General features: G+C 41.7%; 1 protein-coding gene across 3 annotated transcripts; it reads left to right on the forward strand.

Moving 5' to 3' along the window:
* The first annotated feature begins 532 nt into the window (after positions 1–532).
* On the forward strand, positions 533–12,861 carry tfap2e (transcription factor AP-2 epsilon). 3 transcript variants are annotated; one of them, XM_061760821.1, is made up of 8 exons: positions 1,023–1,138; positions 1,295–1,341; positions 2,135–2,578; positions 4,928–4,982; positions 7,868–8,099; positions 10,350–10,468; positions 10,886–11,024; positions 11,991–12,861. In XM_061760821.1, the coding sequence occupies exons 2-8, from the start codon at positions 1,315–1,317 to the stop codon at positions 12,250–12,252; spliced, it is 1,278 nt and encodes a 425-aa protein (XP_061616805.1). In that variant the 5' UTR covers positions 1,023–1,138; positions 1,295–1,314; the 3' UTR covers positions 12,253–12,861. The 3 variants fall into 3 exon arrangements, with proteins under 3 accessions (XP_061616803.1, XP_061616804.1, XP_061616805.1); XM_061760819.1 differs by lacking the exons at positions 1,023–1,138; positions 1,295–1,341 and adding an exon at positions 533–673; XM_061760820.1 differs by having other exon boundaries at positions 1,010–1,341.
* Positions 12,862–15,277: the final 2,416 nt, after the last annotated feature.

Below are 15,277 nucleotides of genomic sequence, written 5' to 3' on the forward strand. Positions count from 1 at the left end.
CATACTCTAAAAGTGTTTCTTAAAGTTTTTACACCCAAAAAAAATCTTAACTGCCCCAAAAACACCATCATGACCAACGTTAAAATGAAATAGTTTTATCCCTAAAAAATAGATTTCATATTTGAAATGTATGCACTGTTTGAACATTAACACGGCACTTGAATATAGGACAATGAAAAATTGCTCTTAAATAATCATTCAGTTTAAATGCATTGCACATAAAAGTTAAATATAACTGAACTGTACTTCAGCAGGGATTCTGTTATGAACCACAAGAGGGAGCCAGCGTATACTAGTTGTACCCATACCACACTTTTGAGAATTCCTGTTCTACAAAAAAAAAAAAAAAACGTGAAAGAAAAAGTTTCAATTTGATCTAGTAAGGGGGCGAGGGGGGGGGGGTCCCTTACTATACTTAACACATCCCCCCCCCCCCCCCTCTTTCTTTTGAAATATGCCCTCTGTCCTCTCGACTCCTCACTCACGCAAACTCCTGCGTGGTGTGACACACTCACTCACTTCTCTCTCACCTCTCCACCCAACCACGTATTATTTTCTAACCTTAAAAAAAAAAAAAAAAAAATTATTCTTTTTTAACCTGCAATTCTTCCTGACGGGCTGCACGGGCGAAGGCATGCTGTGGAAGGCCCGGAGCAAGACTGATGGCATGCAGGTATATTCCATTTTTATTCTGTTTTGTTGGATTGCGCGTAAAAGTTGGGTGGGTTCACTGCGTCTTGAAACCGAGGGGGGGTCATTTTATTGGAAATATTTATGCACAGCACATAAGAATGATGTGGATATCTGTGAGTAAAAAAAAAATAAAAATGTACAATTCAGATAGAAGATGCAGCTCTATTCTAAGTTTGAAATGGTGCGTTTAATGTCTTTCGAAGTGTGTGGGAATGTGCAAATGGGCTGAATATATCTCTTTAAGAAAAGTGGACCCCGTTGACCCCTCCCCTTATTCTCGCAGCTGCACCAAACCTATAAGTAGTGCCTTCATGGGACGCATCCACGCCTCCGTCGATGTGTGTGTGCGCGTGATGGTGTGTGTGTGCGCGCGCGCGCGCGTGTGTGTGTGTGTGTGTCCGTGCAGCCTTCTTTGCGCGTAAAGACATCGAGCCCACGAGAAAAAGTAAATAACACATCGAGTTCATTCATGGACCCGTGAAAAGAAGCTGGATTACATTTGGGAGAATTTGGGCGATCACTTGGAGGGTTGAGCATCCTGTTGATTTCATTTTTCATTTTATTATTATTATTATTATCTATTTTCTTTTTTATCATTGAGGGTCTTCAGAGGGGTTCCAGATGTTAATCCACACCTATTCGGCTATGGTGAGTGTGGTGCTTTTTACGGATTTTTTTTTTTGGGATCACTTTAACGCTTGACAGCCGAACGAATGTGACTTAATGATAGACTAATTTCCCATCGTCATCATTTTGAACCCTCTATAGATTGTTTTATTATCTGCGTTATGACTGACTTGAGTCTCGAATTCCCCCCCACCCGTTTTGCATTTGGAAGCTTTTGTACTTTCCACTTGCATTTTGCAGTCCAAAAGAAATGACTTGAAAAAGTGGGTTATTTTGCATCTTTTAACCATCAAATATTCATTAAAAAAAAAAAAAAACAGTTTTGTACATTTTTAAATGTCACATGACATCAAGTGGTGTACCGGAGGAGGAGGGCATTTCTGTGTCAAATAATGGAGCCACATCGATCCGGCTGACCCAGCTCTTAAAAAAAAAAAAAAAAAAATCCAATGATGTCAGGATGTGTGTGAGCCTGAATGTAGGCTAGAGTGGATCAACAACTTTTTGACGGACAATTCCTTAAAGAACATCGGCGTGATTTGGACTGATATACGAACAGCGTTTGCGTTGCGTATGACCAAAAGAGGCATCATTTGGGAGTCATTGCATATTCTTTGCATTTTGGTGGCTGCGACCTTTTGTGACACAGGCCAAGGGGCAACGTGGGCAATGTGCGCGTTCAATGAGCACTCAAATATTTGTATTATCATTTTGGAGTCTATTTCTTGATGGCTGCGACCAAGTGATATAGATGTCCGTTTTTGTTTCGACTTGAATAATACAAGTTTGGAATGTGTGTTTTCGTTCGGTGCAGGAGCGCGCAGACGGACTGAGCAGCTCGTCACCGAGCGGGCGCCTCTCCCAGTTGTCCTCCCTCAACCAGGCCGCTTACTCCTCGGCGCCCCCCCTCTGCCACACTCCGGCCTCCGACTTCCAGCCTCCGTACTTCCCTCCCCCGTACCCGCAGTCCTCCCTGTCCTACTCCCAGAGCCAGGACTCGGCCTACTCCCACCTGTCGGACCCTTACACCTCGATTAACTCCATCCATCAGCACCAGCAAGCCGCATGGCACTCCCAGAGGTCGCGCTCCGACGACGGGGGGCTCCTGTCGCAAACGCACCGGGCTCTCGGGCTCGACCCCCGCAGGGAGTACGCGGCTGTCCCGCGCCTGCTCCACGGTCTCGGGGAAGGAGCCGCGGCTCTCGGGGACGGACCCCTCGGGATGCACCTAGGACATCACGGCCTGGATGAGCTTCAGGTGATCTCGCTACCCCCCCCCCCCCCTCCCCATCTTGTTGCCACGTTGGAGATGCGCGAGGAGCAGCCGACGTCCAAAGTTCAAGTTTACGCTGACAAAAAAAAAAAAAACACCCAAAAATCCCTTAAATTCATTCGAATACGTCGGTTGCCCGTCATCAAAATGTGTTAAATTAACATACATTAGTCTATTATTATTATTTTTTTTTTTTAAAGGAAAGGGGAAATAACAGTTTAGGACATTTTTATCATGTGCAACCGATGTAAATGATCGAATTGTTTTTCTGTGCACTTGTATACATATTTTTTTTTATCTGAAGCGAAAAATAGAACTCTAATTAACATTTCTAAATTGCAATACCTGTTTTTTAAAAAGTCCAGAAATCTGAGAGAGTGAAATATTATGATATAGGCCTAAACATTATTACTTCAATATTATCTCCCCCCCAAAATTCACCTTTAAAATTATATTCAGTCACAAATATTTAGTTGACATTTGTAAATTACCAAACGATTTATAGTCTACTGTTATCAGGATAGTGTAAAAATAGCCCTATCAATTATGGGGAGGGGGGTGGGGGGGGGGGGGGGGCACATAAATGTTATAATATTAATAGTAAAAAAATATATCTCATTTCATATTTCTTTTGCCCTCAAATGCACCATTAAAATGATATTCAGGCATTGCCCCAATAAAACATATGCAATTGCAAAATAATTTTCAATTCCACTTCTTATATTTCATAATTTATAAATGGGAAATAAAAATAGTATTAATAGCACATTTTTAAACGTATTTCTACCACAAAATCGACATAAATCTGTTTATTTTTTTAGTGCCATTAACCCCCCCCCCCCCCCAACATTGTGTGCTGAGATGTTCCCTAATTGTAGTTGATTAAAACGGATAATAGCATTCAATGATGTTTTGTTACTTATGCAGCATGCATGTATAAATGGACAGCTCAATGGGTCAGTGCGTGTCTTTTTTTTTACGCGTGGCGCATGAGACAGAGTAACCCCCTCTTTCTCTTTTTTTTTTTTTTGCCTTTTGCATCTTTTTCTTTTTTTTTTCCAGCCCAGAAGAATAGTTTGTAAGGTTTATTGAGCAGTCAGCATCTCCGCAGCAGGTGCAGCTGCAGACGCTGTTTGTTGCTCTGCGTGCAGCACAAACACACCGCGACCAATTGATGTGCACGCTCATTATTAAGAAAAAGCGACGTCGGGGAGGCGCAGCCACAAGAATTGAGTCAAGACGGCCATGTCGCTGCTAAACGGAGGCCTGCTCGACAAGCGTCTTTCTTTGATTAATGGACGACATCCTGCACCTTTAAAGCCGACTATGAATTTAGCACAAAGGAGCTCGCCTTGTCCTTTTATTGCCGCTTGAATGAATGCAGCAAAAGCATTCAACTGATTTAATTAAGTCAAACTAACACCAAGCGGACTCATTTTATTTTATTTTTTCATGGCGACTCAATTGCATTTTGTTAGTCCAATTCGGACCCGGTAGGAACTTTTGGTCATATAATACACTCGTATAAAACTGAAAAATATGAACAAAGTCACCGTTTCTTTTATTTGTTATAGTTGAGGGAGTGCATTTGAATTATACGCTAGACTTGTGGATGTTCCGCTAGAGCTCATTGTGCAAAAAAAAAAAAAAAAAAAAAGTCTTCAATAATATTCTCCAAACACAATCATAAAATGCTATAACTTATAATGGTAGAAATGTGTACGTTCACATTTCTGCATACATTTGATTTTTCACCAAAAAAAACAACTTGCATTTAAACTTCATGCAACTTGATTTGATTATTTACCGCAGCGATGTGCTTTCAATTTCACAACACACAAAGAATGAAATGCACTCTTGAAAAAAAATCACTCAATAAAAATAGGTTCTACATATAGTACCCAAATACGATTATTTGGCTTGTATACATTGGGAAACTGTTTCGGGGTACGATAGCACCCATTTCGAGTGATTTTATATAGAACCAACCATTACGGTTCTGTAGCACCAAACGATAACCAAAAAGTTCTTGAATATTTATCCTGGTATATTATCTAAATAACTCCATGGTGCTAAATGGAATCATGGGTGCTACAGAACTATCACCTCTGTAAAGAGCCAGTAAGAACCCCAGTGGTGTACCATGATGCTAAATGGTACCAGGTGTGCTGTATAAAACTTCTGAAGCACCTTTAGTTTGTAGCGTGTGCGTTACGTGGCTTTTAAATAGAAAAGCCATGTGTGTGTGTCTGTCTCTGTGTGTGTGTGTCTTTCTGGGTGTGTGTAGGCTATAAGGCCAGTGGATAAATGATAGTGACTGTCTGTCTGACACAGGGAATGGAGGAAGGATCAGCCTTGGGCATCCTGGACCACTCTGTCATTAAAAAAGGTAAGCTCCCAGTGTGTGTATGTGTGCACGTGTGTGTGTGTGTGTGTCTCTATATGTGAAGAGAGAGTGCGCTTGTGTCCAAAGTGTGCACCTATATAATTGTGCTATACATGCTGAAGGGGTTTTTGTGTTCAGTAATGGCGCTCCAACACTAGTCTTGCCTTGCTGAAATACACACGGGCACGCACACACACCACACTATAAATAATTCTGTTTTGCTATTTCATTTGAAGTCAAGAAGTCCTCTAATACTCAGCTGCAGACTTTTCACCCCAAAGGCACAAATTCTTAATGAACTGTTCATGGTCATATGAGAGAGAGAGAGAGAGAGAGAGAGAGAGAGATTAAAATGGACAGGAAAGAGAAGTGGGGCAAGGGAAAAAATGAGATGATAAAAGTGGAGTTGTGCGGAAATTTGCTGTACTGTTGTGCTAATATTAAAGATATTGAGTGTCAATTTCTTTGTGGCCCTTTCAGAAGACGCAGCTGCACGGTTAGAAAACTCAAGTAGGATTAGAAGCCAGTGGAGTCTGATAGAAGAGGGGGGGATGATGTTAGATGATTCTATGATAAGGGTGCGGAGCAAAAAAAAATATTATCCTGTTCTCCAGAAAAAAAAAAATATTAAGAATATAAAATGAAACGCTTGTTTAAACACTTATGTTTTGTTGGTGAATTGCAAACTACAGTAGGATGTAGAAAAGAAAGCCTTTATTATCATCGTATGATGCAGATATGACAAAATTAGGGATTCTTCAGTGCAACTCCCCCCCCCCCCCCCAAAAACAAAAAAAAACAAAAAAACATGGAGCAAATGTAGGAAATGAGACAAAATATTCAGCACAACGACACAGCTGATAAAATGGTAGAGAAAAGGAATGAATGAAGTTACATTGATTAAACATTGCCACACTAAAATAGAATCATTTCCATAACATTTATTAAACAAAACAACTTTTACTGAAGCACCCCAAAACATGTCAATTTACTACAAATTGGGTTATACTAACATGCAGGAACTCCTACTAATTATTATGATTTTTTTTTATGATACGTTGATTATATCACGCACCTGCCAAAAGACACTGAATTGTAACATCTTTAATATGAACATGCTCTTCTGGTCGTATCACCATTTGTCTGTCAAACCAGTTAGAGATAAAAGGTGTCACTTCAGTACAGTGCACTATAGTTTCATTTTTATTTAAAGGCGACAGTACCATATGTAATACGTTTACTGCAGAATAATTGCCTAAAAATCCCTGTGATGGTACTTTGGCATGTAATAAGCAGTACAGTGTCACTTTGATTGCTGCGACAACACTGGATCACCTACTTCCGACCAGCCTGGACACCTCTCGTGTTGCGTTTGCACGGTAGCATCAGCGCTGACGTTACCGTTCATAATGATATCGCTTTATATATTTACCACAGCGGCTTAAAAGTACATTTCTAACTGTAAGGGGTGCCGAGAAGCATAAAAAAAAAAAAAAACAATTATTCCTGACAGCAACAACGCGGACAGTCCCGTTGTTATTGCACATGCTGGATGTTGTCATTTAACATTATTTTATTTCTCCTGCAATTTGGGGTGGCGTCACAACTCTGATAGACACAAACATGAGTCCTACCCAGGGGGAAAGGACACCAAACATTCTCTTCTGTTGGATCGGATGACATTGGGACATCCCAGGATTGTTAAAAACAAAACTGTAAAAAAAAAAAAAAAAAAAATAGATTACGCCATTTATTTTTGAGTCCGCTGCCTTGGAGTTCAGAAGTTTGAGGTTCGAATCCTGGCTCTGGCCTTACTGTGTGGCGTTTGCATGTTCCTCCGGGTGTTCTTGCGTGGGTTTTCACCGGCTACTCTAAATTGTCCAGAGGTGTGAACATCAGTGTGAGTGGCCATTTGTGCCCAGTGATTGGTTGGCGACTAGTTCAGGGTGTACCCCACCGCTCGCCAAAAGTACGTTGGGATAGGCTACAGCTCATCGTATGACAGGAATGAGGACGTGGTATAAAAAATGGATGGCTGCATGGTGGGATCTTTCAGCGCAGTAAACGACTGCTTATTTGGTTCGGCATTTGCAAATTGGCACATTTTCTTAGCAATCAATCTTTTGTTACCCACTGAAAAGCCCACCTCGACTAAGGCTTGAGCAGGGCTTCACTGTACATTTAAAGGCTGATTCAGTTTAAACCTCCAAATTCTGAGTACCGGTGGATTTGGGAATAACCATATGACCACATCTTATACTAATGGATAGATTAAAAAGTTGTGAGTGTATATGAATGCCTTTACGGTGTGAAATCAAGTTATTTTAAGAACACACACATAAACCTTAACCACTTGAAAAACAACCTCAACAACAGAATCAACAAGCAAAGCTCCACAATTAGAGCTGTCACCACTGGGGCGACATGACACTGAATAGATCGGACAGGAGGGGACTTATATAAATGCTCATGTTCTACTGCAGTTTTAATTTCACTTTCAGGATAAACTTTAGCCGTTATTTTGAATCAGATCCTCTCTCGGGTCCTAGAATTCCCATTGACGCACTCCAAAATCTCGTTGAAAGTCTTCCAACAAGTGTGGAAGCGGCTATAGCTGCAAGGGGGCAACAGCACCATATACTGCAATGACAAGCGTCCCATTACTTTAGTCCTTTAGTACGAGTGGGGGGGAAGGAGGGTGCCAGTCGCCAATGTACTTTAAGACGTTTATTGAATGAGACAACCAGTCAAACACACATATACAAAATAAAAACATTTGCAAGGCGCATTTAGAAGACACGTACATTGAACTAACCGCATCATAAATAGCCAAGCAGGACTTAAGTCAGAGCTCCGTATATATCCCTCTTTCTTCCTTTTCTGTCCAGTTCCTATCCCATCCAAGCTGAACGGTTCGGCCCTGTCCGCCTTTTCTCTCGGCAAGGACGGCCTCGGCATGGGCGCCGTGTCCAACCCGGCCGAGGTTTTCTGCTCGGTGCCAGGCCGCCTCTCGCTGCTCAGTTCCACCTCCAAGTACAAGGTCACCGTCGGGGAGGTGCAGCGGCGGCTCTCCCCGCCAGAGTGCCTCAACGCCTCTCTGCTAGGCGGAGTCCTTCGCAGGTAAGACGAAGAGGTCCAATGTCAGACTTAAAAAGTAAAGAAACACAATTTAATCAAACCTTTTTCAGAAATTTTGAATACTTGTTTGAAGATTTTTTTTTTTTTATAATAATAAAAAAAAACATTGTCCAAGCTTGTCCTCTTCCTGTGAGCCATTTTGTAAATGGCGTCATTGTTGGAGGTCTGTGATTGAATTTCTTGCTTTGGAAGGAGAACCACCACTAAACATTTTCTGCAATAGGCTATAGCTCAATCAAAAAGTGAGTGTCCAGGATCAAAGGTGAAGAACAAGGGCCTGCTTTGAGTGACCTCCGTGACAAGTAAAGGCGCATGTGAAGTCATCAGTTCCTTTGGCTGGACAACCATAACCCATCCCACATACTCACCTGACCTGACACCGATAGATTATCACCTTTGTGGACCTTTAAAAGAAGGATTTGGGGTCAGCACATCTCTGATGACAAACAAATTAAGAAAGCTGCAAAAAACTAGAAGTGCAGCGTAGTGAATTTTCAAAAGATTGCATACATACCCTTGTTCATCGATGGACAGTGGCTGTTGAGAAAAGGAGATATTATATTGTAAAGTAGCGATAAAATCCCCCCTTTTGGGGCTTTATTTCTATGTGTATATATTGCCTTTCTATTACAAAGTGGGTGTACGCACACTGAACTTTTTTTAAAATCACAGCTCCATCTGCTGGACCTCTTGCTCACCTTGGTTTTGTCATACGAGTGTCTAGGAAAGGCCCCTTTGACAACTACTTCTGTTTGACCCAGTATTGTATCTGCTTTGTCCGTATTTGGCTAAGACCGCCCCCTTTCCTCTGATTGGTTGCCTCCGTGTAGAAGACCCACTTGTAAAAGCACACGTGTTTGTTATGTCGACAGCGCTGGCTTGGGAGCGGAGATGTAGGCGGAGATCTTCGCTAGTGACGTAGATAAGGCAGAAAAGCGTCTAGAACTCAGGAATGCGTGGATGATTTCATTTAATCTTTCACGTTTATTGAGGCACCATAGAGACCATATTACATCCCGAATACTAGAGAAAGTTGGTTTGGCAAAATATGTCCCCTTTAATGACAATAACACCAAATTCAGAGAAGCAATAAATTCCCCATCCGTGGCTTTACTTATAAGTAAAGCCAGTTTCATTAGTCTGCTGCATTGTCATGATGACTGAGTGACTGTGATGAGTAAACCAAAGGCACTTTTTTAAAAATTGACAAGGGCCCAACTGATATGGATGTTTTCAGGCCGATGCTGATTCCGATATTTGGCAGAATGTGTAATGTAATTGTAATGTACTATAGATTTTCAGCAGCATTAGAAAATTGTCAAACCATCACAACATAATATGTAACAATAGTTGTTCGAAAAGGACGTTAGCTGAAGCAAAGCTTATACAGGTCAATGCTGAAACCTTAAAATAAAATCCTAATAACCGATTAATCAGCCGATAAATAAAAAAATACATATATTTTGACATAAATGTTAAAACTTACCAAAAACTTGGTATTGTTGTTTGTGTAAATTTAATTATCTTTGTCTTATGTTATAATGAAATAATGTATTAAAAAGAAAAAACAATCAGCAAAAATCGACAAAAAAAAAACGCCAGCGTTTTGATGATTTGAAAAGGGCTAATATCGGCTAGTTAAATTGTCCGGACCCCAATATTGACCCAATAACGGGCGTGTGTTCTCAATGACCGGACTGAGGTAGGTCATGGAACTGATGCAAAATCCTGAGAAGGATTTGAGATCCCACGTCCATAGCAGTCTTCTCAGTCTATCTGAACCTCTTTGAGGATGTCTTCCGAGTAAAAGCACTTATACAAAGTAACTGTGAGGTCAGAGCTTGAGGACCCAAAATGGGTCATGGGACTAAATCACAAGAGCAGGCAACGGTTTAATGAACCCGGGCCTCGGGGCGAGAGAGCAAACTCATGGATGGGGCTCATTAAAGGATCTAAAGGGAAGTCAAAGTTTTTTTTTCCTCCTCTGCGGAGAGAGGCGTCCTCCAGCTTGATGACGATCTGTCGCTGTCTGTCATGCCTTTACAAAAAAAAGTGTGCATAAATAAATACGTATCAAAAGGCCCTTAAAGGGGAGAAAACAAGGCAGGAAATAGAACATACAAGACACATTTGAGTGTTGACAGCGATCATAAGGGGCTTTCAGTGGGTTAACACACACACACAGATCGGACCATATACTAAAAACTGCTCTCTGTCTCTATCTCCCCTCAGGGCGAAGTCCAAGAATGGTGGCCGCTGTCTGAGAGAGCGTCTGGAAAAGATTGGCCTCAACCTGCCCGCCGGGCGACGCAAGGCAGCCAACGTCACTCTGCTAACATCTCTGGTGGAGGGTAAGACGCACGGACACACACACACACACACACTGACCTGCCCATATCCTAACAGATAGAGACACGGCAAAATATGTTTCCACTAGCTGATGTGAATATTAAATCAGCCATTGGTGGCGTACACACACGCACGCGCGCGTCCAGGGTGACGTTTACAAAATGGAAGCCAAAGACCAGTGAACTGCGTAAGTAGTGCAAGTGAGAAAATGGTTGCACAATGTTTCCCCTGACTTGACTTGACAAAGTAGCAGATTGTGCGGCACTTTAAAGCATTTTCATGGCTCCCAAAAAGGAAACCCGTCCAGATGTCACAATAACCGCCGTGTTTTCACTGTGCTAAATTTAATCCTTTAATAGACTCACGCTGCCTCTGTCCTCCCCATCCTCCTCCGCCTCCTCCTCCTCCTCCTTTCCTAGGTGAGGCCATCCATCTGGCGAGGGATTTCGGGTACGTGTGCGAGACCGAGTTCCCCGCCAGAGCCGCCGCCGAGTATCTGTGCAGGCAGAGCGAGCCCGACCAGCTCCCGACGCGCCGCAGCATGCTGCTCGCCACCAAGTGAGTGGGACTGCCAGTACGATTCTGAGCACTTAGGGTGAACTCTGACATTGGGTACACCTGCAATAAGAGTCGATATGAACCAAAATCATTCACTGGACATCTCATTCGGTACAAAATCGAATTAGATTCAATACAAGAGCTTTGATGGATACTGCTGGGGAGCTGTTTGTGTAACAGTAAAATACGAACAGTGGTGACCGATGGAGTTTTCTCCAGGGGTGAGGTCAGCTGATTCGGCTCCATATATGGAGGGTGGGCGGGGTAATGGCCGCTGAAAATCAACGCCCTTCCTTTGCTTAATCTTTTGCAATAAAGTGAAGATACTGCACATGTCCCACTTTTAACAAGAATCTATGGTAAAGAGTCTGGCACCCAAAACCGGAAGTTGCATCACAAAATGAGACGAATTTTACTCATCATTAACTGTATGCTATTTATCCTTGTCGTCTAAAAATAGATTATATATATTTTGAAATATTTTATTATATAACATTTTCATTAGTAACATTTGGTCCTTTTCAAGGTGACTCATCAGCGGTATGGCGGCGCCGCAACATCCTCCCGGCATTCCGCGCTCCACTCACAATTTGAGACAAGAATAAATTGATATAATATTAATGATGTGTCACCTCACCGTAATGCTGCCTTTTGCCACTTATAAACCACTTTTGGTGACTGCTGGATCATATATTTACCATAATTGATGTGCTGGTGCAGAAGTAGGTTGTGCTTACAAATTTAGAAACATGCAAAATAATTTTAAGCAATTTAGAAACACACTTTTAAAAGTGTGACCTGATAAACATTAGCATTGGTATCATTCTCGAGACAGAATTACTCATTTTGATCATGATTGGATGTCTTCTGATCATGCAGGTGTACCTAATGTTGTGACCCACGAGTGTATGTTTCCAAGAGAAAATGTCCAAATATAGCCGCTCACCTCCTTTTCCTTTATTAAAGGGAGATCTGTAAAGAGTTTGTGGACCTCATGTCCCAGGATCGCTCCCCGCTCGGGGGCAGCAGACCCACCCCCTGCCTGGAGCCCAGCCTCCAGGGGAGCCTCACCCACTTCAGCCTGCTCACCCACGGCTTCGGCACGCCCGCCATCTGCGCCGCGCTCTCCGCTTTCCAGAGCTACCTGATGGAGGCGATCAAAATGCTGGACAAAGGAGATGGCGGAGGGAAGGGCCACCACGACAAGGAGATGAAGCACCGTAAATAGACGGTGATGAGGCAAAAAAAAAAAAAAGAGGCCAAATCCCCTCTGTGCCAACCTTTGGGACAAAGAGAGAGACCACCCTGGACCCTCAGGCATAAGGAGGTGTACTGTATTGTACTGTAATGTTTGTCCATAAACCTCAATTCAAGTGGACCTCTCTTCTCAGCAGCATCCACATCAGGATGAACACCTAGATATGGCAGTATTGTTTTATTTCACACCTCTTTCCTCTTTTTTTAAAAATGACCTGTTCGTGGAAGCGGATTTTTCAAACATTTTGGACTCATGCGGGACGTGTCATATATAAGCCATATCTGAGGCAACAACCTGCTCTTTTGCTCACAGACTTCATGCTCGGCTTCAGTTTGTAGTTCTTAGCAGGGTGCTCGTGGGAAATGGAGTCGCATGCTTTGTCTTCAGTGGACAAGGAGGATTGAAAGTGCAGCTAAAGGCGAGGGTTGGCTTTTATTTGGAAGTTCTGCGTGTCGTGTATATAAGTTAAGAGCAAAATCATTTTGTACTTTGTGTGTATGTTTATTATTAATGTTATTACTGTTGTTATTATTGTATTACGACATAAATGTAATATATTATTAAAAAAATAAGAATGGACCTGTTTTATGGATGTTTTTAATGTTTTGATCAGGTAAATCAAACTAAAAAAAATAACACTTTAGGGACTTAACTGAAGTAAAGGTACTACTTATAATGTAAATACCTTCACTTATACACTGCCCTCCAGAAGCGTTGGTACTGTGAGGCCAATCCCTTTGTCTTTGCTGCAGACTGAAAACAGCTGGGTTTGGCATCCAAAGATAAACATAACATGAGAGACTAACATTTCAGATTTTATTTCCCGGTACATCTACATCTAGATCTGATACACAACTTGGAAGATAGGAATATTTGTAACAGAACACACCATTTTTATGTGGGCTAAATTATTAGAACAGGCAACTGACAGCACCAAATTTTGGCATTGTCCTTTGGTGATGTTTTTTCCAGGCTTTCACTGAAGAATATTTTAGTTGTTTGTTTTGGGGAGTTACTCCCGTCAGTCTCCTCTTAAGAACATCCTCTACAGGGTTTAAGTCTGGAGATTGACTTGGCCAGTCTAGAACTTTTCCAACTTTTTGTTCTCTTGCATGATGAAGGACCTCCAAATTACCAGTAGTTTGGCAATATTTTCATTGAATTGGGAGGGGGGGGGGGGGGGGGGAAATCTTTTCAGTTAATTTTGCTGCTGCCATCATGTTCCACATCAATAAAGATTCATTAGCTTGTCCCAAAAGAAGCTATGCAAGTTTCACTGATGAGATTGTATGTTTTAGATGATGAGCAGATTCTTACTTTCCAAACTTCAATCTTTGAATCAGTCCAAATTTGTTGACGCTTGTCTCTACTTTTCAGCAAATTCAGATGGGCCTGCCTGTTCTTTTTGCCAATGAGTGGTTTGCATCTTCTGATGTACTTTCTACACTTTTATTCATGAAATCTTCTGCAAACAAAATTCTGAAGCCTTCATTGTGCCCACTGGAGATTGTTCCTGATGTCACAAAAAGGTATTTTTGGGTGGACAGTTTTTCATAAACTGCTATTTTACTATCTGTTCGACATTTGTACATCAGTGTTTTTTTTTCCTCTTTGGGACATTCAAAATGGCTGTACAAGTATTGACTGGCTAATATATGTTTAATTGATTACTCATCTTCCCTGAGCCTCACAATTTCTTGTTTTTACCACCTGATCTCTAAATAGTCTTCTGAACATAGACATTCAGCACCAATAATTTTTTCAATAATATAGTAATAGAAGACACCTGCAACAAAACGTGTGGTTTCAAACAAAAATATGCTATCTTGTGCATGAAAATAAAAGCTAAAATGTGGATCTCTTGTCTCATATTCACCTTTTGATGTCAACAACAAACAAATTAATTGCTTTGGAGGGAATGTATCTCTGTCTTTTTTTTTTATTGTTCTCTCTGGGCAAAGCCGGCAAGGTCACAACCAGTGCTTTAAATCAATATTTGTATTCAATTAATCATTTATTTTGCAGATAAAATGTTGGATAAATGTCATAATGTTTTTATAATGTATACATTGTGTAATATTTTTATAACATACAAAAATATATAATATAGTGGATTAACCAGAAGTAAAAATACATTAAAAATAATTTGTGATGCCACAAATCAGTCTCCTACCGCAGATAATGTACTCATCAACAGTAGGATGAAGGATTCAGTGACTTCCTCTCCCTCTATTGCAGGTTAAGTCTCCTCTAACCTTAAAACATCTCTCTTTACGAGACAGATTGTTCCCAAAGACCATCAAGGTCTCCAGAGGACACACTCTAATGCTTTCATGACTTCTCCTTAACGCGATGCCCCGCAGCTCAACATCTAAAAGAAAAGCCTCGGATGGATCGTTGACATGTTCGTGCTTCTGTCAGCATCAAACTGCGCTAACCTCAGTGATCTAACTTTTCGAACATTAAAAAGCTTAGTAAAAATAGTGAACATTTTAAAACTGAGGGGGCCCCAAAAGCGACTCAAGGGGTTCTCCGCTCCATCTGCAGCCTTGATCACAATACTTAGGTGGGCACAAGCAGAGGTGTGACCCCCTTGTGTCCAATAAGCCATACAACTCAGATTCATCCCTCAAACCATCTGTTTCTGAGTCAACTTTTTCCCGTGGACCACCTCTCCTGGTTCAGCAAACACTTCCAGCTTTCCAGGAGGTGCACACATCCTTATCTCCCTCTCTCTCCTCCCATCTCATTACTCCTCTCAGTAACCTAACCTCCGCTCTTCTCCCCCCATGCACCCCCCTTTCTATCTGACACTCCGCAGGGCCGCTCTCCATCTCCGTGTGTGTGCCTGCAGGCAAACATATGCTGCTCTTCCCGTCAAGAAGATTCCGGTGTGTTTGAGAGAGGAGGGATTGTTTAATGTTTATTAATCACCTGTCTGTGGAATGGGGAGGCGAGACAGCGATGGAGCCACACACTCACATGCATCCACACA

Source organism: Phyllopteryx taeniolatus, chromosome 21 (genome assembly GCF_024500385.1).
Source record: "Phyllopteryx taeniolatus isolate TA_2022b chromosome 21, UOR_Ptae_1.2, whole genome shotgun sequence".
In the NCBI taxonomy this organism is placed as follows: Eukaryota; Metazoa; Chordata; class Actinopteri; order Syngnathiformes; family Syngnathidae; genus Phyllopteryx; species Phyllopteryx taeniolatus.

Excerpts from the sequence above, each read along its gene's own strand:
- tfap2e (XM_061760819.1), top strand. The coding sequence starts at position 635 with ATGCTGTGGAAGGCCCGGAGCAAGACTGATGGCATGCAG. Across the intron at positions 4,983-7,867 it reads CCACTCTGTCATTAAAAAAG|TTCCTATCCCATCCAAGCTG; the intron begins GTAAGCTCCCAG and ends TTTTCTGTCCAG. Across the intron at positions 8,100-10,349 it reads CTAGGCGGAGTCCTTCGCAG|GGCGAAGTCCAAGAATGGTG; the intron begins GTAAGACGAAGA and ends ATCTCCCCTCAG.